This window comes from Odontesthes bonariensis, chromosome 23 (assembly GCF_027942865.1).
Source record: "Odontesthes bonariensis isolate fOdoBon6 chromosome 23, fOdoBon6.hap1, whole genome shotgun sequence".
Lineage (NCBI taxonomy): Eukaryota > Metazoa > Chordata > Actinopteri > Atheriniformes > Atherinopsidae > Odontesthes > Odontesthes bonariensis.
The window spans coordinates 11,623,201-11,649,517 of record NC_134528.1 but is presented as its reverse complement, the minus strand read 5'-3'; the positions used below and the strand labels follow the sequence as shown (position 1 = coordinate 11,649,517).

Sequence of the window (26,317 nt, the reverse complement as noted above, 5' to 3'; positions counted from 1 at the left end):
TCGTTTAAACTTCATGTTATCCAACCTGCAGCACATTTCAAAAGAAGTCAGGAAATAAAACTTCTACCACTTTTTTTTACGTTGCTATGCCTCCCATATAATGAAAAGATGTTCCGCAGCATTGCAACGTTTCATTTTGTCTAACTGTTCCTTTTTGTGTGTGGCTGTGTGTGTTATTGTCCAATTTCTTTACTGCAAATACCTTTTAAAGAGCGCAATCATACATGGTAATGTGTGCAGAATGCGCTTTGGTATTGTCTTTTTGTAAAACGCATGGGCATCCTGGAAAAGATGCCTTCTTTAAGGCAGCATTTGTTGATGTACTGTCTGTAGTAAAATAGAACTAAAAACAAATGCAGGAATCATCTTTCTTTCCCTCTTGCAGGGAAGAAGAAGGGGGTATTTGGAGGTGAAAGGGAAGAAGACAGAATAGACTAAAGAGCGAGAGGGAAAGGCTGAGCAGAGGAGAGAAAAAAGTGATGAGAGTGAAAGAGCAGCACATGAGGTGTAGAAGTAAGCTCTGTGTACATGTAAACACGTCAGGCTGAAGGTTGAAAGCCCCGAGGCTGCTAGAAGCCACTGGCAGTCTGAGGCACGATGACCACTCAGTGTAATGTTTCTTCGCAGGGACACAGGCCGCATCAGAAGTCAGCCAGCCACTGGTTGACACTTGGCATCAGCTCACTCACATGCTCATTGGGCAACAGGGAGAGGACGCTGGCGTGATATGTTCGCCGCTTCTCCGCCTGAATGACAGCGTTTTGTTTTTATTGTGTTTGATACACATTCTGCTGTCTTTGAACCTCGCTGCGTTCCTGGATATTGGTTTAACCGTTCGGGGGACATTATTTTTCAACATCCAGGTGCCACTGTGTGACGCTGAATCTCCCTCCTCGGCTAGCGTGATGCTAAGCTATTCTGCTGCGGAGTTGTTGAGCCTCAATAACGGCAACGTGTCTGACGGTCCCCTGGACATCTCCATTATCAAAAGGCTGGGCCTGTTTCGACGACCTCCCTATGTCCACAGAAGCTCCTGGATAAAATTTATTATCCATCGGACTGGGTCATCCGTGACGGTCAGCTGGGCGCTCTGGCGCACGGCGTTCACGTCATCAGAGCGCTGTGGCTCTACAGCGGATCCTCCTTCTCTCTGGGCGCCGGATAATAAACGCGGAGTGGACTTTAAATTTCTCAGGCCTATTGGAAGACACATGTCTGGGTCTCGTCTTAAAATCAAACTCTTCAATGTGCAATCCTTGTCCAATAAAGCATGCCTCATCCAAGAGCACATCCAGGATGAGGATCTGGATACTATGTGCCTTACAGAGACCTGGCATCAGCCAAATAGCTTTTTTACTCTCAATGAGGCCTGTCCTCCTGGACATAAATATCTCCAGAGAACACGGAGCTCAGGTCGTGGCGGCGGCTTAGCTGTCATTTTTAAAGATCATTTGGACCTTTCTCCTGTGACTCTGCCTGAGCTGTCCTCCTTCGAGTGCTTGGCTTTCTGCTCCAAACCACCATATTCAATGACAGTGCTCCTCATCTACAGGCCCCCCAAACCTCATTCCTCCCTTTTCTCTGAGATGTTTGAGACCCTGTCAATGTTCTGCTCCACAAATTCCAACACACTCATACTTGGGGATCTCAACATCCATGTTGATACCCCCACCAATCATCAAGCAGCTGAATTCCTTCATCTTCTGGACTGTTTGAACTTGGAACAACATGTCAAATTGCCAACACACTCTCGTGGACACACTCTGGATGTAGTCATCACAAACTCCTTAACTGTGCAACATCTCTCTGTTTATGACACGGGAGTCTCGGATCATAAAGTTGTTTATTTGGAGCTTCCCTTTCTGGACCGTGCCACCAATCCAAAGCGGAAGATTTATTTTAGAAATCTGAAAAAGATCAACTCTGAACTTCTAGCTACTGACCTTAATATTCATATTCCTGTCTCCCTTCCAGTATCCATTAATGCAGTTGACTTTTATAACACCAGCCTCGCTAACATCTTGGACCATCATGCTCCTGTTAGACAGAGAACAGTTACCTTTTCACACTCATCCCCCGGGTTTACCCCTGAGCTGAGGAAAATGAAGACAGCTGGTCGAGTGCTCGAGAGACGCTTTTTAGCCTCTGGTCTGCTAGTCCACAAGCTAGCTTATCAGGAGTATCGCACGATGTATGCAAGGTCTCTCAAGAAATCCCGATCACTATTTTATTCATCTGTTGTCTCAGATAACCCTGGTAACTCCAAAGTACTCTTTTCCTCCATCCTGCAGTTGATGACTGCTGATCGTGGCTCTTCTTCACTTCTCATCCTTCTTGATTTGTCAGCAGCCTTTGACACTGTTGATCACCACATCCTTCTCCACCGCCTACAGCACCTTGCAGGACTCACTGGCATGGCCCTGGACTGGTTCCGATCATACCTGATGGACAGATCCAAATTTGTCTCCATTGGTCGTACCAGATCACTGAGCCATCCTGTCTCCTGTGGTGTGCCCCAAGGATCAGTTCTTGGACCTCTTCTTTTTAATCTGTATATGGTCCCACTTGGGCGCATTATCAGCAGCTATGGGGTCTCTTTTCATTGCTATGCTGATGATACTCAGCTTTACCTTAAGCAAGGTAGCAATGTGCCTGAGACCCAACCCATTCCATCTTCATCATTGCCAGCCCCCTCACTTTGCCAATTATCCTCTCTCTCCACACTTACAGCTTATCTGGAGGAGATAAAGGCATGGATGCAGCAAAATCTTCTCCATCTTAACAGTTCAAAAACTGAAATGATTCAAATTGGTACTTTACATCAAATTCAACAACAAAAAATTCTCAACATTACCTTCTCTAGCCAGAACATTTCTCTTTCTAGTATGGTCACCAATCTTGGTGTTATTTTTTTATCCACAGCTCACCTTTGAAAGCCATATTAAGCATATCTGCAAAATTTCATTCTTCCACATCCGAAATATTGCAAAACTCCGGCCCTTACTCTCTCTTTCTGATGCAGAGAGGCTTGTCCATGCCTCTGTCTCCTCCAGACTTGACTTCTCGTTGGGATTCCTGGCAAGGACATACAGAGATTACAGTATGTTCAGAACTGTGCTGCCAGGATCCTGATGAGAGTGCGTAAACATGAACATATCACCCCTGTTCTCCAATCTCTTCACTGGCTTCCCGTCTCTGCCCGGATCACTTACAAAATCTCTCTGCTCACCTTCCACTGCCTGCATGGTAATGCGCCATCTTACTTAAAAAGACCTTCTCACCCCTCACTGTCCTTCATGCTCTCTCCGTTCCTCCAACACCAACCTTCTTCACACTCCCAGAACTCGGTGCGGGAGCACCATGGGAGACCGGGCCTTTTCCTGCGCTGCCCCTCAGCTGTGGAACGCTCTGCCTCCACATCTGAGGACTCCACAGACTGTGAAACACTTTAAAACAGCCCTGAAAACCTTTCTTTTTACCCAATGTTTTTAATGATCTCCCTTTAAATGCTCTGTCCTGTTTTTATTTCTTTTGGCATTTAAAGGACTCACTACTTTTATTGCTTTTGATCTTAATATTTGTCTTTTATCCCACTGTAGCACTTTGAGATTTTGTTGTAAATGTAAAGTGCGTTATAAATAAAATTTATTATTATTATTATACACAGCAGCCAGGTGTAGTGACTGACGGGCTATGATAAGTTACCAGCTACCAAACTTTTAAAGCAACTGGTTTAACCAGTTTTAATATGTTTGTTTCAGATGTGTGAACTAAAACGTGGGGCCTCTTTGGAGTAAAAGAAACCATGTATTTTGAGTCAGTTCATTTTAGTCTTATACACTTTTTTTTTTTTCTCAAACTTCTGCTGAGGTATGTTTGCCAGTTTGTTACCATGGCTACTCCAAAAAGTAACTCAGAAATGCATTGCAAAAATAACCAAAAAAAAAACAATACATGTATGCATATACATGCATGTATCCATTACATATGAATGCATATCAAAATACATTTAAATATACACGTGTACATGCTTAGCACATTTAGAAAAATAAATGATCAAATTTGATAAAATGACACAACCTTAGAATTTAGATACTCTAAGATACCACATCAGGAACCAAGTGAAAGCAAAGAAAGAAAAAACAAAAGTCAGTTTATACAAGAGATTTAGGACAGAGATGTGGCGCACCTCATCGTTTTCAATCTTGGAATGCCCGACGGACGCACCAGATGATCTCAGGCTACACCGAGGCTCATATGGGGTCAGGAATCAGCCCCAAACGTGCCTCAGAAGTCATAGTGATAATCTTAAACTTAATTTCAAAATGCACAGGTTATTAAATCAGGTTGCACCGCACAGGTGAAATTAAAGTGTTTAGTTAAACTTTGAAGAACTTTAACATAGAGCTTTGAGTTTTATTTCAGTGTTTCTCAGTTGGTGACTGTGGCATTGAGTATGTCTAGCTTTTGCCTTTCCTGCGGCGGGTTGGGTGGCTAGAAAATATTCTTGTCCTCAAGAGGGTGGGGGATTGGCTCACAGTAGTAAAAAGGTCAAGAGCCAGTGCTGACCTTTGAGGGAACTGAGAACCAGAGTCAAAAATAGAGGAAGTTTGTGTATTAGCTGTGTTGCATCATCTACTTTTTTTTAAAGCCTCCTCTGCCAAAGTATGAGCATGAAGAAAAGAAAAAGAAAATGACGGGTTTAACAGTTCAGGGATCAAGCCTGAATGCATGATACAGACATCCATGGTCTGGTGTTGTGGGCTTGACTTCCTGCACTGCCCACTATGAAAAGGAACGGGGTAGACTTAAAAATATCATCCACCAGCATCATGATACTTTCGTATGAGGGGCAGCACGGTGCCACTGTCATCCTCTGTCATGATTCTGATTACCCTTGTAGTCACAGCTGTATTTCCATCATTCCCCACTTTATTCCTGACCCAGAGACTCCTTTCCCTCGCCATGGCAAGTCGGCGGACAATGACATCATGAGCTCCACCCCTTGGTGACCTACTGGTTAAGTAGGACAGGCTGGATTTAAGATGTGCTGTTGTCACAGTGACAAAGCGCCCGCTCACACACGCAGAGACAAGCATGGTGCTCTGCCCAGTGCTGCCAAAGCAGGTCAACCCAGGGTGTGCATGTATGTGCATGCTGCAGGGCGTTTAGTTCTCTGTGAAAGGCAAGAAATGGGAGGTTATTTGAGAGCTCAGGAATGACAGGTGACATCAATACATTTTGCCCTCCTCTCTCTCTCTTGCCCCTGTGGTCTCTCTTTTTGTATGTCCAAATAAGGGGCATTTTTAGATAAATTTAGGTCTTTTATTTTAGTCAAGGGCGTTGTGCAGGGTTATTTCTGTTAAACTGAAAATGACAGCTAAGTTGAAGTTCATAGATTCAAATTTGATTATAAGGGTTTTTGTATATTCTATCTTGCACTACACTTGAATGTTTCCACCTCTTGTTAATTCAACAATGACTTAGCAAGTGTTCATAGGTTATTCTTAACCCACTGTGACCTAACGCGACGTCCCAGCAAACGAAAAAAAAAAGGTCTCTTGTACGTTTGTTGCTGTGTAAGGTTTCCATTTATCTTCCATTCGACTTTTTGCTACAAGGTCACAAAGCCATCATTACAGTGACAAATGTTATGTGTCCAATGAAAGCCAGAGAAGTCCTGATATTCCCCGACACAAGTGGTGCAAAAAGAAAACATTATCCAGGGGACTAAAAGGGGACAGTCTCTGAGGGCTGATTTATGTGTGATTTAGAACGGTGCATTTAGGCCAAACGACAACTTGTTGGTGAAGATTCTCAGTCTTCCAGGTCATGGTCATCATAAGAGCTTGAATAAGGGCAACTGGACTTCTTTCAAGTCCAAAAAGAAGTCCAGTTGCCCTTAATCAAGCTTTTATGATCAAACGACAACTTGTTATGTTGGCCATCCAGGGGACATGCCTTGTTTGCTGCGTTTTGCTTTTACCTTTGAGACTCGATAAGATGTCACTTTCAAGACTTGAACAGTTATATTGATTACCTTGAGGGCGAAGTCAGTCATTTGGACAAGAAGCAGAAGGTTTGTCCTCTCGAACATTTTTTTGAGAGAAGTCGGGGAAAGAAAGTCTTTTTGTAACCTCTGCAGATTAACAGGATATTGTCATTGTGTCGTTCTCACACAGGTATAGTAGGCAGTTAGTTTTATGGTTAATGAGCATAAATGATAGACAGAAGTTGGTATCCTACAGGTAGACACTTATAGATATTAGATTACTGTTCTAGTTTGATCAACTTAAAGAAATAGTTTGATATTTGCAGTGGAAAGTCATATCCTGCAGATTAAAGGTGCACCCAGAGGCCGGTTAGATTAGTTTAGCACACAGCTGTTTAAAGAGGACACGTTATTACGTGTCTAAAATGATCTGTTTGATCCATAAAAAGAAAAATGATGCAAAAATTGAGACATCCTGCAATATGTGTCCTTATGTCCTGGTGTCTTTTTTGGTTGCCTGGCAACTGCACAAATCCACAGTCCAGCACAGATTGCCTCCATAAAAACAGCAGATTTTCATTCTTGCAGGTGCTTTTTGAATGAAATCTGCAAGTGAGATATAATGAATGAACTTATTGCTTTTAGGTGCTGGTAGAAGGTTAGTTTTTATGGTGTAATGAGGACAGGATACTCGTCTTTTTGTTGATTCCAAATTTTATGCTAAATTAAGATAACCCGAATTTAAAAGCGGTATAAAGGCTAAAGTGATGTTTGTTTAATGATTTATGATGGTTAGGTCTAACTATGAAGTCATTCCGTATGTTCGGATTGTTGTCGCTGTTGATGCTCTTTAGGCTTTTTTCCCATCTCTGTGCACTTTAAAAGTGTGAAGCCTGCGCCAACAACCCTTCTGTACCTTCTGTTTACCAGACAGATAATCGAGCTCCTCACTGATCTCTCAGCCAGGAAGTGAGCAATGTCAGACATTTGCTTTCGAAGTTAGAAATCGAGACATGGATTTGTTGCTGTGAGACCGGTTTCCCTGTTAGTTTTTTCATTCCTACAGCACGAAGCTGTTGTCATAGAATGTTACACCTCATTTTATTATAGAAAAACTGAGAAGTTCAAGCAGTTTTTGATTTTTCTGTAGCTGGTTTAAAAGACCTCAATGCCAAACAGCTGCATCTTTGCCAGATGTTTTTACTACTCAAGATGTTTAAACCACACTGAGCACTGCATTCAGTGCTTTAATCTGTGCTGTTAATAGATACAGGGGCAGAATTGAATAAAAGAATATGAGGAAAGCTATGACATTGGTTATAGAATTGTATCTAATATCTTCGGCTTCCTTCTGCAGCTCCAATTTTTGCTAACGGTGTTTCCATTCGACCACGATGACTGATCTTCATAGGCTTCTCATCAGGCCTTCTGCCAGTCCATCTGTGGATCTCACACTCGTCTTCAGTGTTTGTGATCTCCAAGATGACTGAACAGGCTTGATGATTTGATTGGGAATGTCCATTCTCCTAAATCTAATTCTCCTCCTGTCCTGTACACACTGCAGGGCTTTTTTTTTTTTTTTTTTTTTTCTCCCCCAGTCAAACACCAAATGAGAATTTGGCCTCTCCCTTCGTCTCCCCCACCACCACACAGCTCAGCTCCTCTTACATTATTAGCCGTCTGTGATGTTACATTAAAGATGCATGACTCTCACGCTGTCTCACTCAGCATGGGCCTCCTGTGTGTGCTCAAGTTGCTGCTCGATAGAAAGAGGGACAAACACACACACACAGACGTTATCGTGTGGACGCGGTCGAGCTCTCTCGAAGCCAAAATTTGTCATTTGACAGATGGATGTGGGAGGCTGTCACTGAGACTGAACGCTGCTGAGAGAGACACAGAGCTGTCTGGTTGGACAGCGATAGCGAGCTAGATGGACGGAGAGTGGGAGGGGGTTAGCCTCACAGTATTGATATAATGCAAGCTTTGAGTGGCCTGTCTGCCTGGTTGAGTGCTTCTCTTCTCTGCTGCATATGGTGTGTTTTATTCTGTCAGTCATGTGTGCGTTTCCATGTTTGGAGAGTGATCAGGCGCAGCGAATGTACGAGAGTTAAGCAAGTATGTGCGTTTCACGTTAACCTCCCTCTGAAGTACATTTTAAAATCCCTGAATACTCACACACTCTGCTCCCTGTGTGTGTTACAGAGGGAGGGTTTGTGAGGTCTCCCCGGCTGTATCAGTGTCCTAATTGGCCTAACAAGATTAATGAAGCAAACTAGATTCTCCTGCTCTCCCTCCTCCCATCTTTTGTTGTCAGGGCGGGGGAACCTCGGCGTATGTGTGTGTCTGTACACACAGCAGGTTAAATCCAAGTCACGTTACAATCCATTTAACAGGGTGGTGAGGTGGGTGCAGTCTTCTATCACGGTACAAGTAATTTTACTGTTGCTGAAACGGTGAGGTGATTAATCAGTGACAGAAATTTAAAGAACAACAGATGCTGTCATCAGACCCTTTTCCATGCTCTTACACTGAACTGTTAATGATGAAACCAGTCGTTCAGTACATAAATAGTTACCTCAAGTATATGTTTTATGAAATCCCAAAAGTGTAAAGCTTTTGACTGTATTATACACCTAAAAAAAATCAAGATACTGTATTGCCTCAAATAAACAATGAGATTAAATTAAAAACCAGCCCTTTTTTAACGGCAGGGGTGGGGTGTACACAAACAAATAGAATCCAGCTCCTAATACAGGTCGGCTAGGAAGGAGGTAAGGAAAGACAAAAAAAAAAACATACCAGCCATGACAACTTGCGTACCAAAGATGAAAGATTTCAGCATTTAGAACTGAATGGATTTCTGGTTGACTCGCATACGTACACACAGGTATGTCCACAGTATGTGGAAACGAGTCATACCAATAACAATAACAGTTGGAAATACAGTCCCGGTACTCTAAGCTGCTGAAACACATAAAGGCCTCGGCCTCCTTTCAAGGAAGTACAGTACTTAGTACTTATCAGCTTATCGAGTTGATCCTTATTCTTAAATATATACCAAAATGAAGCTCTCCTTACTGATCAGCAATGATGCAACAAATGTAGAGAAATATATATTACAAGTTATCATGAGTATGTAGTGTGTTGAAAACAAACTCGGTGGTAAAGCAGATGAAAATATCCAGTATGGCTAATCTTCTGCTTTCAATCACGTTACCAAATTGCAGGCAGTTTGTCTATGAATGGGGCTCGGCGATTAATTGAATTGATTTTAATTCACAATTATGGCCTTAAACAAGATGAAGATAATCCGCATTAACCCATTTTTGTGCTGCGTTCCAGTTGTGTCTTCTGTGTTAGATACAGCGCAGAACTTTCAGGTTTGCAAACTTTTGCCATTACAGCCTACTATGAAAGTAGAGGAACATAACCCGCAACATCAACATCACTTTTCTGACTTTGCTTTTTTTATGGTGGTTACGAGATTCTACTTGCCCGTGGTGGTCATAGTAATCCAATCTCCAGTAAGCTATTCTTGGTCGTGGAACCAGTTTTCTTTGCTGAGACCTGCTTCTTTGGCCATCCAAATGCTGAGAACTTGTTTGAGATGGGGCACTGAACCCGCACGGGAACCACTCCTGTTGAAAAAGGAGTATGAGGGGCTTGAATAAACCATCAACAATGTGGGTCGGCCGAAAAAAGGATCTATAGCTCAATAAAACAAGCCATCATATTAAAACTGATACTATCTTGTTTTTATTTTTGCTGCTTTGTTCTGTTAATAATTGCTGATGTAAAAGGCAGCAAATTGAAGGCAGAAAATTGAATAAAAATACTTTTTTTTTATACAGTCATGCGGTGAGAATCAATGTAAATGTCACAAATACGGTATTTTTGATCAAATGCAACTTGTTTTTGCCTTGAAGAAATATGCTTTAGACTTCCCCCAATGGCTTAAAATACTTTCAAGTGGCCAGTAACTGGCACCGTGGAAACAGTCCAGGTTTTGGTTGGCGTGCTACCTCACAAACTGAGCGCTGAATCAATGATGGTGGTGCCCATTTGCTCCACTTTATTCCAAATCAGTCTGAGTCCATCTTTCAGCTGAAATCCTCGCTAAGATGTGCTGTTATGCAATAGGTTACATTTAGGGATTAGCACATAATTTTCAAGGGTAGACATCAAGAATTGAATGGCATTTATAGGTCACAAATCCATTCTGCTGTTTATAATACAGTTACAACTAAAGGATACCTGTGCGCTAACAGTTTTTGCTTGACTTCATGGTGTGTAGTATGATGAAATAAGGCTAAAAAGTAGCAGATTTCCTGCTTGGAAAAGGCGTAAAGCAACTGAATATTTTTCAGTTGCAATAACTTCGGAATATTTCTTCTGCTTTGGTGATCGTTTTAGCTTTACTTGACATTATCAAACTATTAAGTGATACGAAGCTGGCAGCAAAAAGAGAAATAAAAATCCTTCATTTTTAAGGAAACCGCAACTATTTTTGTTTATCCGTGTCATTGATCTTAATTTGCAAACGTTAAGCTTTAAAACCCATGTACCATAAAGGAAAAGGCAGCCAGAGAATAGAAAATATGAAAGGTTTATTTGTAGGCGTGTTCATGTTGAGTTAATTTCACTGCATATTACTGTGTAATGCAGGTACGAGTTCTGTGAATGCCTCTCTTGCTGAATGGGGTTGCATGCAGTGGGCCTGCATGTCAAGGGACCGGGGGAGGGGTAGATGGAGTGAAGGAGAGGGGGGGTGTAGAGTTCATTTTGTATTTGTTTGTGTTCTTTGTGTGTCATGTTCAGCAATGCATGGAAGTGAATGTGTGCGAGTCTGACTGTTGCATAAGAGAATCTGCTGCTGTCCCAGAGCTTAACGGAGGATTTAAACCTCTCTTTCTCACTCTCTCCTGCCCTCTATCTTCCTGTGTCGTCTGTCTCTCCATCGCTCTCCGTTGCTCTCTCTAATCTCTCTAATTGCGTGTATATTGTAGGTGGATTGTGTCATTATGCATTGAAAAAGTCTGTGTGTACACGGACTTTGTATTTCTTATTAAAATTTTTGCATTTGGAATAGCCTCCATCTCAGTGGTACAAAGTGAAATCAGACTTCAGTAGAACTCGTCATAACTTGTGATTTTGCTAATAAATAGCAAAACAGTAATGGCAGTGTAATGCTTGTTGTGGTGGTTTAATAATTTATTCTCAATGACTAAAAGTCAAACGTATACATGTGTTTAAAGCAAAAAAAATGGAAATTTTTCAACCATTTAAACCTACTCACTTAATACATCCTGAATGAATAAATAATGGTGCTGTCCAAACTTACCCTCTTCGGGGTTTTACCTGGAATAATTACCTGCAGCTCCTATCTTGTGATTTTTTTTTTCCCCAGCAACTGAGCCAAATGACCAAGAGAAGGCAGTTAAACGGCGCTTGAGCTGCACCTGAAGCTTCTGCTCTCTGACTGAATGTTAATATTTAAGCTGCTCCAATCATTTTATTTTACCTCTGCTGCAAGTTTGTCATGAATTTTTATGGCAAAATGACATGCAAATGAAAAATGCAAATATTGCATACAAAAAGACTGATGAATCCACGAACGTTTTGTGTCTCATCTCTGAAAATGTCCACAGAGAGAGCGTGTTCCTTTTCGTGAATTTCACAACGCTTGTTTTTTTTTCTTTTGCTATCACAATCTTTAGTGATGCAATTCAACGTCAAACACCAACTTTACTCGGACCTTCTCTCGGTTGCCTCACTCTCAAATAGTCGAGTTGCACTTACGACATGTTGGCCTCACCTGGCAGAGTAGTTCCATCTGAACTTTTTTTCTTGTGCACCAGTAGTATCTAATTTCACAGACCCACGCACATTTTAACAGTCAGTTGTGACTTGTTCTTTTAATTTTGTTGTTTTGTGGCGGTTGGCGTGCAGTTCTGGACATTATCACCACCTTGCGGTACTAGTGAGTAATGCGTCACTGCCTGGTGCTGGTGAAAGCAAAGAAAAAGGACTTTCTGTAGAGATCATGTCTTGTATAAATGGATTTTAAACATACGTACCGTGTTGTAGAGCTGTGCAGAACATAGTTGTGCACCAACAGTGGGATGGGTGCGTGTGCAGTTATCACTTTGCAGGATGTGAAACGTCTATTGTGGCTCATTAATTCAAAGGCAACACGCTCTAACTTTTTAGCTGCTGATTTTTCGTGATCCACAGTATTTACTCTGAATCAAGGGTTCTTAAATCAACGGATTATTTTTTTGAGTTTTGTTTATAGTAAGTGTGATGCAGGCCCAGTTGATGAGCCTTTTTTATTCATTTTATGAGATTGTTTTACAATAGTTTGATAACAAAGTCACACTGTAGAAAGAAGACCCATTCAAAAGGATTATATAAGGACTACATGATTATGATTATTGTGCCCAAAAGAGTTCAACATGGGAGCGATCTTAAAATCTACAGAAAGTATAAAATATACTATTAGTTTTAGGAATGAATATTTAACTTTGTTCATAATGTGTTTAATCTCTCTTTTTTTTAGCAGACTCAAAATACAAGTAGGGAATTGAAAAGACAGAAAAGTCTGTGAGCAAACTGTGTTCAAAATGAAACCGTATCACTTTATAGACATTTTATAGACATTGGACATCTGCAGTCAATACAGCAGAAACAAAATCACTTGGATTATGTTTGTATTGCATTATATAACACTATATTAGTAATTAATTTAGTATTATCATTGTTATTGTCAATACAATTTTATTCCTCTTGAATCAATTCAAGAGGTGGAATATTGAAATGAGAATTAGTTTTCAATTTGCTCAAAAACAAAGATCGCACAGGGCAGATATGACATATTTAATAGCTTAAATACACACCGTCTGTTACTAAGATATAGTTGCATATAGTGTTCACCTGCTTTTTTTGTTTGGTGTGTTTGAACCACCTTTGTTGTATTGTTCACGAAAGAATGGATGAGACCCAAAGAAAAGTCTTTATACAAGACAAAAATATGATTGAGCTAATACGAGCTTGATTCACCTTCAAAATATCCCAAAATTTGCAGCGGAGGCAGCATTTAAGATACAGGGGAATTCAAATCATGTCTATTTTTTTCTTAGGGTAATTTTGGTCCATCATTGATGCTCCACAAGACATCTCATAGTTCCATCATGCTCTATCCAGGCAGCTTTGCTTCCTCGTCCTCTAGTTTTGGCAACTCTTCACATTCCCCTAAATGTAGATTTTAATTTTCAATATTCTGAGGTCCTTCAGCCAACAGGGGACTGGCTTCACTGACGATCTAGAAATAAGAGATTTGGATGAGACTCTACTTTGTCAACATACAGCTCTGCAAATCTGTTGGCCGCTCACTCCTCGTAGCAAACAAATATTTTGCCAAGCAGTTGATCTGACTTTCTATCGCAGAGGGATTTAAATAGCCTGCTAGTACTAACTGAGATAGTATACTGTATTAAGCTGCCGTTAACAGTTGTATTGCATCTAGGATTAATGAAAGCATAGTTTCCACTATGATAATATACAGAAAGTTAATTCTATGCTTTATTAATCTAAGTATGAAAATTATGTGTGTTCTCAGCGCACCAGTTACAGGAAATGATTGTAATCAATTTACTGGAAGGTCAAGTGAATACATGACATAACCTGTTTTTGGGAAGTAAAATTAGGCTTCTCAAGTTATCAGTTATATTGACATAGTCCATTTTAAGAAACAGACATCTAGAAGTTGCAAAAATGTTTATCTTCCCAGTTTAAGTCCAGGTTTTGGGACTCTTGTCGACCGACAGACCAAACTTCACAATGGGTCTGCACTCAGAATGGGGCCGTATTAAGAAGGGCCGCCATTTTTTTGTGTATAAATCTGCACTTTTGAAAAATACCTGTCAGTGAAAACTTTTCTTATAGCGTATAAGCGAAAGGCTTCTTTTATGTTACCAGCAGCCGTAGCAAACAGGATTCCTGTGAAATTACTCAAATCAGATTACCAGAAGACTGAGACTTTTTTTTTTGTTGTTGTTGATGAACAGATTAGTTTTAGAGCTCAGACATTAAGAATTCTGTCCAACTCATTATAATTACGTCACCATGGATCCAGACTTTAGCTGAAATCTTTTAAATGTGGTTTTGAGCAACAATTCTCCAGGTTTCCTGAAAGCTTTTTCACTCATTCTCACTCCAGTCCTTGTACCGTTTTGAGAGGAACGTTTTTTTGTTTGTTTGTGAAACCATTTGTTGTGACCTATGAATCATTCAGGTATAAAGACGACATCTGAACTCAAGTAACGAACCAGTGCTGCAGTGCTGCGTCTACACATAAAAGAAAACTTAGCAAAGAACCAATTTTGAGGTTTTTTTGGCACTTTGTAACTAGCAGCCTGTTGCAAAGACACATTATTAGTTCTCATTTCTTTCGTTGCACCTAGAGCTTCACAACATTAATAAAAACATGCTAAACGTGAAGTCATTGATCAATATTGCGATGACTATATGGTGTTAGATGTATTAACAGAGGCCACATTCCACTTCTCCTTTTGGGCATGGGGTTAGTGGTAGAACATGCAAAAAAGGAGAACTTCCTTTCAGGAGAATGCAGGGCTCATTGATACGTGTGGTAGGGATGCACCGATACCATTTTTTTTCAAACCGATACGATACCGATACTTGGATCTGAGTACTTGCCGATACCGAGTACCGATGCCGATACTTCTACCACAAAAAAATGCAATGAATTGGAAGACAGGTTTCACTAGCCCAGTGGTTCCCAAACTTTTTGTTTGGCAAGGCACACCAAAGGACAAGTAAAAATCTCAAGGTGCACCTATTGTGCAAAATAGCCCTTATAACACGTGTTATCATTCATATCATGTAAAATATCTGTAAATGTGCATAATTATTTACTAATGCCAAATAAAATGTGACAAAGACAACTATATATTAACGAAATATTTCAAAAATGAATTTGAAACTTTATCAAATTAGGCTTGATCAAAGCAGCAACACTCATTTAAACCAGAGGTCACAAAATTAAAAATGAGGCAAAGGAAACTCAGAACGCAGAATTTCAGCACAGAGAACTGTCAATGCAAGGAAGCTGCACTGCCCATGGTCCTGAACTACAAATTATCAATGCAACATTTCAGCAATCACTGAAACATGTGCTATTGCAAATATTTAGCCTACTTACAAATTAGTGAGATACATGTGCCTGTCAGATTTCTTTAATCCTTGGTGGTACTGAGCAGAGGGTCACTCGCAAGTCCTGTTCAACAGAGAGCCGTGACCTCCTGTTGTTCTTCATGTGAACCAGGGTTAAGAACGCCAACTCACACAGGCAGGTAGCGGGGAAAGGAAGAAGTTGCTCAATCACGTGGTGGGAGATGCTTGGGTAGTTGGATGCAGAAGAATTAGTTAACTAGCAGTTAAGTTAGCATTAGCTAACTGCTCCCGACAGGACGCACTCGGGCTGAGGATTTTTGACATTCCCCGGTCCAACTGAAGCCATAAGACGGTAACTTTCATGATACTGTCGGCTGACAATTGTTTTTTTTTCCTTTTCTTTTTGGTGGTGGGTTGTCGGCAGTCTCTGCACTGGTGGTTGGTGGTTTTAATGTTGTCCTTCAGCCTTTGATGTGTCACAGTCTCATAATTCCCACCTGCGCAACTGCGCTAACAGCGAAATGTGGGGTTGTCTGAGGATTTTTTTTTTTTTTAAATAATTTTTTTAGGAATAGAGTTTTCCTCTGTATTATGAAATGAGTACATACAAAGTACTAATATGGTAAATTAAAAAATAATTATTTTTGTGTAGTTGTATATTGCACACCAGGACTTGGACACCCTCTGATCGCGGTCTAAATGAATTGGTATCGATTCATGGTATCGGTTAACTTTAACGAGTACGAGTACGAGTATGTTAGAATAGTATCAGCCCGATACCCGACACCAGTATCGGTATCGGTGCATCCCTAGTGTGTGGTCATCCATCCGTTTCGAGTCAAAATGTCTGCATTGGAAATGGCCTTCAGCCTACCAATTATTGCAGTCCAAGTAGTCTGTTGCAATATTGTTATTGTGCACGCTGATATCACGATGACAGTACATTTTTGATACATTGTTGCATCTACAAAAAATGGCAAAGATCATTCAGTTTAACAGACAAAAATTTTATATTTTTGCATCACCTCCATGGAAGGGTGGCCGTCAAGAAGCCAGAGAAAAGGCTGAGCTGTGCCAAATGACACAAGAACTGGACTGAAAATCAGTGGTAACAGGTCTTATGGAGGGATGAATCCTCCCAAGAGCCCGAACTTCAACATTATTGAAGCAGTGTGGGATCATCTTGACAGAGAAGGGAACAAAAGGCAGCCAACATCCAAAAAAAAAGTTTCAGATGTCCTTTTAGAAGCCTGCAGAACTATTCCTGAAGACTACTAAAGACTAAAGATGGTCTAAGAGGGTTCAGACTGTGTGGAAGTTGAAAGATGCTCAGACCAAATATTGACTTTCAATCTCATTTGAAGTATCCAAACTCTGTTTTCACCTTATATACTGTAATTCTGTTTATGTTTGCACATGATTTGATAAATCGCTGCACCTTAAAATGTATAAAAGTGAGAAACGTACGACAGAGCAAGACTTGAACTGAGCGTGGAGACGTGAAGATTTAAACTAGATGTTATTTTGTGCAGTTCATCAGTATTGTTGAGTTGAAATTGACCATGAAAAAGCATCAAATATCAGCGATAATGCAGCCACCGATGATTTAACATTAGGATGACTGTAATGATATAATAATGGTGGAAATATGTGACAAAAGTGTTCCACTGGTGATGCTTTATATACAGCGGTGAAGGTAATGCTCGGCTATGTAGTCTGAAAGAGTGTGTTTGTATTTATTGTAAATGTGTTTCATAAGACGTCCAATCCCCACAGTTTACAAGCTGAACTCTGGTAATGTTTGACATTTCACGTGTTCTTCACTCGGACATTTTCCATGCCTTAAAATACGACGCCAACAGACTAAACACAAAATCTTCTTCATTTGGGCTTTTTCTCCCCCCTTTTTTCCCCCCTTACATACAGCTCCTCCAGGTGATAATTATGTCTGGAAAATCTCAGGGCTGCCAGTGCATGTGTGGAAATGGCTTAAGTTAAACTAATGCGACTTTTATCACCTGTCTTGTGAAATCTGTCAGCTCCGCTGATCAAAGAGCAAGATCAAGATAATGGGAAAGCTTTTAAATAAAAGATGTGCCTGCAAAGAATTATGCAAAGAATCCAGATAGCACATCAGATACAGATTTGCAGTCAATACAAGGAGTAAATGGGGACTGTAATGCTGTTAGAGAAACGGTGATAAAAACAGGGATGCTAATGGTGATAATGATACAAGTGGTGGTTTGGAGTGTAATTCCAGAGAAGATAATGACCTCTTGTGTGTGTGTGTGTGTGCTGGTGTGTTTGTTTGCGCTGGAGGACGGCCCCCGGATGAACGCACTATTCAGCTGTGTTATTTCTCACAGACTTACGTTGAGTTTCTCTCCGTCTTTGTGTGCCACAGATTGACTTGGAGCCAGAGGGGAAGGTGTACGTGGTCATTGATCTGTCCGGATCCTCCACTGAGGGTAAGATCACTGCAAGACCATTTAACTGGTGCAAATTAAGAGACGGTTACAGAAAGACAACACACATGACAGCCATAAAAACAGCCATGCGTACATAAAGGCCCCTAGTTTCACAACTGTGTGGTGCAGGTAGAAAATGCAGAAACGAAAGGTCTGGAAAGGTGGGATTAATTAGAAATGATATGCTGCAAGTATTTTATCTCTACGAGCATATTTTGAACCTCATCACAGTTTGATTTAACTTCATTTAAGCTCAGAATTCTGAGTGAATACATTATTTGTTATCGGAAAATAGTGCGTTAGTGCCTCATTTAGACCTGAAGCAGTATTAGAGAGTACTGCCAACATGTCAGCAAACACGGGCCTCTAGTTGACAAAGTGAGAACACAGGAAAGGGGGGAAAAAAAACAATAAAGTTGAAGTTAAATGGTGGAAAACAGTTTGGAAATTTATTTAGGACGATTGCAGCCGCTATGCAGGGCATGATCATGACTTTTCTCAGATGAAATCCTAATTCTAAAATGTAAATAAAAAATGGAATCAAGTGATTTTCAAAGACTCATAATAAAACACAGAGAGCAATAAAATACTAAAGATTTTGTTTATTTTGTGTTCATAAAGTTTTCAGTTGGCTAAAGTTCTGGCAGGTCAGTCCAGCACCAGGACTCTTCTGCCACGAAGCCATGCTGTTGTAACAGATGCAGTATGCGGTTAAGCATAGTCTTGCTGAGAAATGCAAGGCCTCATATGAAAATTACATTTTCTGAACGGGAGTACATGTCGCTCTGAAGTCTGTACGTACTTTCCAGCAGCGATGGTGCCTTTCCAGATGTGCAAGTTGTCAGTTCCATAGGCACTAATGCACCCCCACACCATCAGAGATGGAGGCTTTTGAACTGATAACAAGTCGGATGGTCGTTCCCATCTTAAGTCCACAGGATGCAGCGTCCATGATTACCAAAAAGATGTCAAAAGCAGACCAATATCACAGTTTAGTGTCACTGGACAAATTCTTATTGTAGCGTGGTCATCTCTTCCTAAGTGCGCAAGAATTTCTCAGCCATCTTTTCTAAACCTCATGACATTTTCTAACAAGTTCAAAGAAAGTTAGAAATGGCCTCAAACATGCAAAAGTTTCGGTTTCTGCGTTTCCACCTGCGTGTCTTAGATATAATATATATAAATGCATTATGATGAGTCTCAATATGGGTATTCTTATTTTTTTTGTCTAATTTGTTTTGTGCCAGTCTAAACTCTTTTGTCTCCATTTATGTAATTTTACATCTTGTCTTCACTGCTAATTTTGCATGTAATTTCTTTTTTTTGGCTCAACTGACTCACTGTCTCTTTTTACCTACGTTGTGTCTCCTCGCTGTCTTTTTATGTGCTTTATGTAGTGTCTCATTTATCTAATTTTGCATCTTTTTACTGCCTGTCTCTGTGCCTTCTTTGCCATTTTGTCTCTTTGTGGTTTCTTTTGTGTGTTATTTATTTATTTTTTTTTATGTCTATTTTGGTGATGAGACCAAACTTCTTGTGCCTGTAAAGCCCGTTTAGTTATCTGTTCATGCGGATGTGAGTGACAACAAGCCTAAATATAAATTCTGTTACAATAGATGTGCAGTATAATCATAAAATAGATCTAATATTTCGCCATTTGAAATTCTGTCCTCATAAGTTTTCTTCCCCTGTATGGGTGAAAAATGCTGTCAGGAAGCCCTGAATCATTAAAAAAAGTTAATATTAAATCTAATCTTATATTCTTTCAGCTTGTTGTTTAGCTCGAGTCTCACTATGCTTTATGCAGGGTTCTTGTCTGTGAAAAACCTTTAAAGAACCACCTTACACTACCTGTCCAACACCACATATCTGACAAACACTGGTAGAGACTTCATGATAAACAGCAGCTAAACAGCAAGATATTTCCCTGAGGAGTCAGTCGAGACCTAAAAGAGAACTAAAAGACAGCAAATGTTGGACTTTCATCTGCCAGGGGCTCAGACATACAACTCAAAATAAATGCTGTTGTTTTGTAACTGCTGACTCTGTGAAGAAAAAAAAACAAAAAAAAAAAACAAGTTAGCCACAGGAATGGTATTAAAAGATAATGGATGATGTGCCAGCGCTCTGTCCGCGGCTTGTTTCCGCTGCCCCCAAGTGGCTAGACGTTACAAGCTGAACAAGCGCACTTGATGTGCATCCTTGCCAGGTTACTGCTTGAAAGTAGAAGCCGTGGGGTGCGATGGAACAGAACATGAACCTTGAGGCTGTCGTGTTTTCCTAGAAAGCCGAAGAAATCCTTGATCTTTCTCTGTTGTGCTCTATTTTTCCAGTTGCCTCTGTTTGTTTGCATTGATTAGATATGGAAACATCCAGAATATCTCTGTTTGCTCGCCACTCCATCCACACTTAGTCACTCACTCGCATGCTGCCTGATAAGAGTGATTTTACCTTGCATCTGTGTAGCTTCACACCTGGTTATAAATAGAAACAGTTCTTTGTCTGCAGTGAAAGCATGCATATATATATATATATATATATATATATATATATATATATATATATGCGTGTGTGTGTGTGTGAAGGTTGTGGGATAGCCTGAGTGAAGGTGAATGCGGCAGAGAAGCCCAGCAGAACACTGCAGAGTATATTTCTCTGTGTAAAGATGGATAAAGGGATCAGTAGAGAGAGATGAGAAAGTGAGTAGATTCTCAAAATAGTAGGTGAGATTGAGCTACGGATTACACACACACACACACACACACACACTCACCGACACACACACCAGACTCAGGCATCCATGTCATGCCCTCCTCATCGATGATTGGACACTCTGTTGTGACCTCACGACCCACTCTCCGCCCACTCCTGAACTTCCTCCCGTAGTTCAGCTGGCTCAAGAGCTCATCATGTTAATGTATGCTGATAAAAACAAATGGTGTGTGTGTGTGCTAATAGAAGGGATGGAGAGCAGTGAGGGCTGGAGAGATGGAGGGTGAGAACTAGAGGAAGAGGTGGTATTTTTAGCAGATTTATTTTTTCCCCTTGGTGCAGTCTGTTCTCTGCAGCTTCAGAGGCTGGAAGTACATGTTCCTCTCCTTCTTCTCTTTCTTTTCTCCTCTTTGCTCCTCTCAATCCTGCTGCATCTGTCAGTCTCGGGAAGTGAATAACAATAATCTCACCTAATCTGACCATCTGCACCCTCTCCTTCTGCGTTTCTGCATTCCCTGTACTCACTTTCTTCATTCATTTTTGTTTCTTTTCAAAACTGCACTGGGATTCCTCAGTCCAACTCGCATTTAAAGGTGTTTGTCAAGTCGTTTAATTTTGTTTTGCAGTGCAATGTCATGATTTTAACGGATGAAATATTTTGTAAACTCCTAAAGAAACAAAAAACAATGCAGTTAAGATATAGAATGAGAATTAAAAAGCTTGAAGACTTCCATATAGCAGGCATTGATGCAACTTTCAACGCCCATCCATAACGTTTCCACAACTCCAGCCGTTACCATATGGGCATTAAGGTAGAAGTAAATCTTGAAATATCCAAGAGATAAAGGATCAATCTTTCCTTGGTGATAATAAATTAGTGAAGATGTCAACCAGTGCCTCTTATTCATCAGAAAGGAGCTGAAATCATTTTGTGACAATAGTTAATGCTTTTGCACATATTGTCCATATTTTCTATATGCTTTGTGAAAAATAAATAAATAAATAAATCTGTCACTTAGCTTGCACTTGTATGTCCAATGTGGATATTCACAATGAGAGCCCAAACAGCTGTTAAGCACTGAGGCCGATCTAGTTTTAACCTGATTTCTTCAGAGCAGGAAAAGAAAAAGAAGAGTTTCACCAGTACGTACAAGAGATGCTGAAAGGATGGTGATCAGTCAGTGAACCAGTTTGATACCCTGCTAAATTGACCTTTAAACTTCTCTCAGTGCTTCACAGTCAGCCGTGTCTTCAGGTCCTCTTTACTTATTGCTGCCATCTCGAGAATGTTGGCGTACTATTTTATTAAACAGAAACATACAGGTTTTTCCTTCAGGTTATTGTGATTCAGTCACATCGTCTATTGTACAAGTATATTCATCTATTATCTGATTGTTATTTGCCACTTCATCTTCTTGTGCTTCAGACTTTAACTGCAACTAAAAGTGCGGTGAATCTGGAAGCCTCGACTTCAGTTATTAAAGCCTTTAAGAATGATTGCTTTCAGTGGAACAGATGTTTCCCCTTAGAAGGAGTGGGCACGCTTCAATTCTGCTCGGTACGTCTTTTTTCAGTGCTACTTAAAGTTTATGTCTATTAAGTCTCGATATTGGACAAATTAAAAGTTGATGTATTATTGGATCTGTTGCTAAGCCTCTCCAGAAAATCTTTTCTTAACATAAATGTTAAAAGCTTATCCAGTTATTAAACACGTGCAGCATTTATTAAACAGCAAAATGCACCTTTCAACAACCATAAAATTGCATCATGCATTATTTGACCAAAAGTACCTTTTGTTTGTTCTTATGTAAACTCATCTTTAGCGTCACAACATCAGATCTATCAGTGCACTTTAACTACCACTCTTCTTATAGTAAAAACATCAACAAACACTGGCCCTTGATGGGTGTTCATTTTGAAGTAATACATGTCTCACTGCAAACTCGTGTTTATCCATTGGAGTTTTGTGAGACCTGGTATTAATTATGAAATATTTTATCAAATTATTCACATGCCTTGTAAATTGATCTACACAGATTTATTTACAAGTGCATCCTAGCTGAAAACAGAACGTCTGCAGAGTGGAAATAATACTCTCAATGGGCAATTTAAATTTTTTTATCAGGCAGTGATATCCTTTGGGGCATTATTTCTACAGTCTGTACTTGAGATGGCTTTGAATACATTTTTGTCAAGAACCTGTAACTTTTATATAGTGATATTTGGAAATTTGGTTCTATTTTGTAGATTGGTATGCCTTTCTAATGTGTTATATGAGATTAATTTAGCAAATGCTTTTGTCCAAAGTGATATACCAGTGAGGCAATGTTAGATTTAGAATCAACCCAAGTTGGGGATTGAACCAGCCACCTTACGGCTGAAGGGGCGACCACTCTACCAATACCTGCAATAAGATGGCTTCTACTGAATGTCTTCTTTACTATCCTGTTTCAGTCTGAGGACTGAATCCTTTTTTCAGACTTGTCGTCTCATGATTTCCATGCACAAAGTATCCTTTTGTTATCAATAAAAAACTTTTGAAACGTACACCAAAAGCGAACAGATTTTTATGTTTGACTTTCTGTTATTCTTAATCTTTACACAAAAAGGTTATTACTTCACCATAACTTAACTTCAGCTACAGCTTAATGGTAAGTGGCCCATCCTCTGCTGTTACTGTCTTTTCTACAGCTTAGAAAAATAGAAAATAAAGGCTTTTCAAATGTTAGAATATATCATCTCATCCATTATTTGTCATGCATAAGGTTTACTCTCCTGGTTGTATTGTTATTTACTTTTGTTGTACTTTCCTTGCTTGGTCCTCACTGTCGACTGGTCTGTTATGACAAATCTGAACTTGTGTGTGTTTGAGAGTGTTTATTGGATTACCACCACCCAGTTGGTCATTCATCCGGTCCAGAGTACATCTGTCTCCACGACGATAACTCTTGGGTGTTGTTATGCCTCATCTCCTTTCCTTGTCAGTGTGCTCTGTGTATATGTGTGTTCCAGACAGATGGATGATGTATTATGTAAAACAATATGATTCCAGTAATGGCCTGTTTAGCTGCTGTTCCCCTCAAGCCAACACCACCATCTTGCATACACTAATGCACAAAAAACCCACATTTTCACATTTTCACACACACACACGCACACACAAACACACACACACACACATCCAGAGTCCCTAGACATTCTGTCTGTAATGGAACTCTGGAGAGGCTCAGCAGTAACCACATGTACAACGCACCCTGGAGAGAGATGCTGGGAGAGTGAAAGAAAGGCTAAATAGGACAGGAGCGCAGAGAGAAGGAGTGTGTGTGGGAGTAAGAGTGGAGGTGGTTCTCTTGTCTTAAGGTTATCCTCGGAAAGCATTTATCTTCCCGGGGAGATGCAGAAAGGAAGTGAAGGACTGGTTGGACGGTTCTCGCTGAGGAGGAGTATTTTGATATGCTGTCCTTCGTTTTTGTGCCCACACATGGAGTATAAATAGCTTGCACGCATACGTATGTATAGGCCTCTGGTAGGTGTGGGTTTGCGGGAGGGGGGATAGAGGAAGATGAGAGGCCGTTGAATGATTAACCATCCTGAGCAACATGATGCAAATGATCCGTATTGTTACAAACTATATATGGAAATAAAACTGTTTTATAAAACTGTAAGAAAGTATGTGTGTGAATACTCAGCTAGAATAAACTTAGAAATTCCTTTTTGCACATAAATCTTTGTTGTTGTATCCGTTTACAGCCTCGGGAACCAACGAAAATGAGGAGCGGGTGTTTCGCGAGAGAATCGGTCCTCGCCGGCGGCAGGGCGCCGTCCGAAGGCGCGTTCATCAAGTCAATGGGCACAAGTTCATGGCCACCTACCTGAGACAGCCAACCTACTGCTCACATTGCAGAGATTTTATCTGGTAGGCAACACACAAACACATCTGGCTTACCTAACTTGGAGTATCTGCACTTAAGTTTCATTCAACCAACCCAGCTGACATGCTGCCTCCTCTGTCTGTGATCTGATAGGGGTGTGCTGGGGAAGCAGGGATACCAGTGTCAGGGTGAGTACTTTTCTTTGGCACGTTCTAATTTCTCAAGTAACATTGCACTTCATTCATTATTCAAGCACAAGAACACAAGAGGGATTACGTGTTGCTGAGTGACAGCTGTGATTTGTTTTCAAACCACCACCCCGCATCATACATTTACTATATCACACCAGCAATCATCAGAATATGTAACAGTATTAAACTTTTTACAAGTATTACTTCAAGATGGCTTTTTTTCTCTGTGGATGCAAACATCCTGAGAATTCTGCTGGAAGCCAAAATGTTACCAAACTAAAGCTGAGGTGCTTTATTGCTTTTCAGCCCAGGCTTCAAGAGTTTCCCTTCATGCTGGACAGCTCTGTAGAACAACATGTACATTTAATAGAAAGGTTCATTGCACATGCAAAGAGATGTGCAGTGAATGCAGCTCTGGAAAATATGATGGTGTGTTATTGGAAATTGTTACTGGTCAGCCAGTGAGAGCTGAATGAAACACACCATAGTTATAGAATCCCCAAAGTTTCTGAGTATTAAAAGAACCCATTTGGTGAAGTAGTTGGGCCTCTGACGAGCCTTTAAATGCAGTTCTCAGTTATTCCAGCTGGACTGTCTGGACTATACAATGCCAGTTCCAAACCTCATAAACCAATATTTTATTCACAGTAGAAAGTGAGACATTTAATGAAAAAGATTAGCTCATCTCGAATTTGATGGCAGCAACGCATTCCAAAAAAAGTTGGCACTTTTGTGTTTCAGCCACAAACAGATGTCACGGACCCTGGCAAGGTCAAATCTGTAAGTTGTGTAGATTGAGAGGAGACATTAAAGCTGCCTGAGTGACCGTCCTGCTGATATGTTGCTCATCACTCTGAGATCCATGTAGACTGTGTTACATTAACAACACTTTAACCCTTTAATGTCCCCACTGAGAAAAAAAAACATAGGAAAAATGTTTCTTTGCACTTCTTAAATATACTGCAAGAGAATGGGAATGATTGATTAAAACAAATATATATTTTCAGGTGTCACTTCATGATAAAAGTATCAAAACTTGAAAAAGTATCAGCACAGCATATTCTCTTTTTATGCAATACATACCTAAACCAAGAGGCAAAGATGGCTATAGCAGGTGTACTTCCAGAGATTTTTAACAAGTTACAGTATATGCAGTGACTTTAAAGCGTTGAAATGATACATTCTAACAAATTGACATTGAGAAGTTTCCAGCATTGTCTAGTATAATGTTTTGTAGCGTGCTACGTTTCTTCTATAATGGCTGTGAAGCATCTAACAATATTATCATGAAAATTTCAGCTTGTTTTTAAAATGATTTTCCATTTTCAAGGCATATTAAAGGGAATTCAGACAGCGTAAATGGTTGTCATGATAGTAATTTAATTCACTTTTCACTTTTTCTCACTCCCAGCAAGGATCCGTGATAAAGAGAATTATCAGCCACAATAAAGTATCAGTGCCCTCGGTCTCTCTCAAGTAATCAGTAAACTTTCCTGTTCATGTATGAGAGACTGCAGCAACACAGAACTCTAAGGAATGTTCATATACCCACATTCTTTTTAAAGTTTATTGTATGTACAGTATAAAGTCCTTTAAGCTGCTTCTGTAAAAAAAAACAGGGTTCTTTTCAATTAGGATAAAGCAGTGTTTGGCTGCAAAACTGAAATTAGCATTAATTACAGATTTGATTCCCCTCCATGATTCAAATTCTGCAGTCCAGGCAAATTTCTGTTTGACTGAACTGAACAATATTTGTGATGTCGGTGCTTTCAGTGTGCACGTGTGTCGTCCACAAGCGCTGCCATGAGCTCATCATCACAAAGTGCGCTGGGATGAAGAAGCAGGAAGACACGCCTGAAGAGGTAGACACGCACACGCTTGCAA

At 40.2% G+C, this 26,317-nt stretch overlaps 1 protein-coding gene across 1 annotated transcript in view; it reads left to right on the top strand.

The window, feature by feature from the left end:
• prkcea (protein kinase C, epsilon a) overlaps positions 1-26,317 on the top strand; it is a 45,128-nt gene that overhangs the window by 8,336 nt on the left and 10,475 nt on the right. The window contains exons 2-5 of the mRNA XM_075458280.1: positions 17,595-17,658; positions 24,121-24,286; positions 24,396-24,430; positions 26,207-26,295. Of these exons, the coding sequence (XP_075314395.1) occupies positions 17,595-17,658; positions 24,121-24,286; positions 24,396-24,430; positions 26,207-26,295 (354 nt within the window). The remainder of the gene's footprint in view (positions 1-17,594; positions 17,659-24,120; positions 24,287-24,395; positions 24,431-26,206; positions 26,296-26,317) is intronic.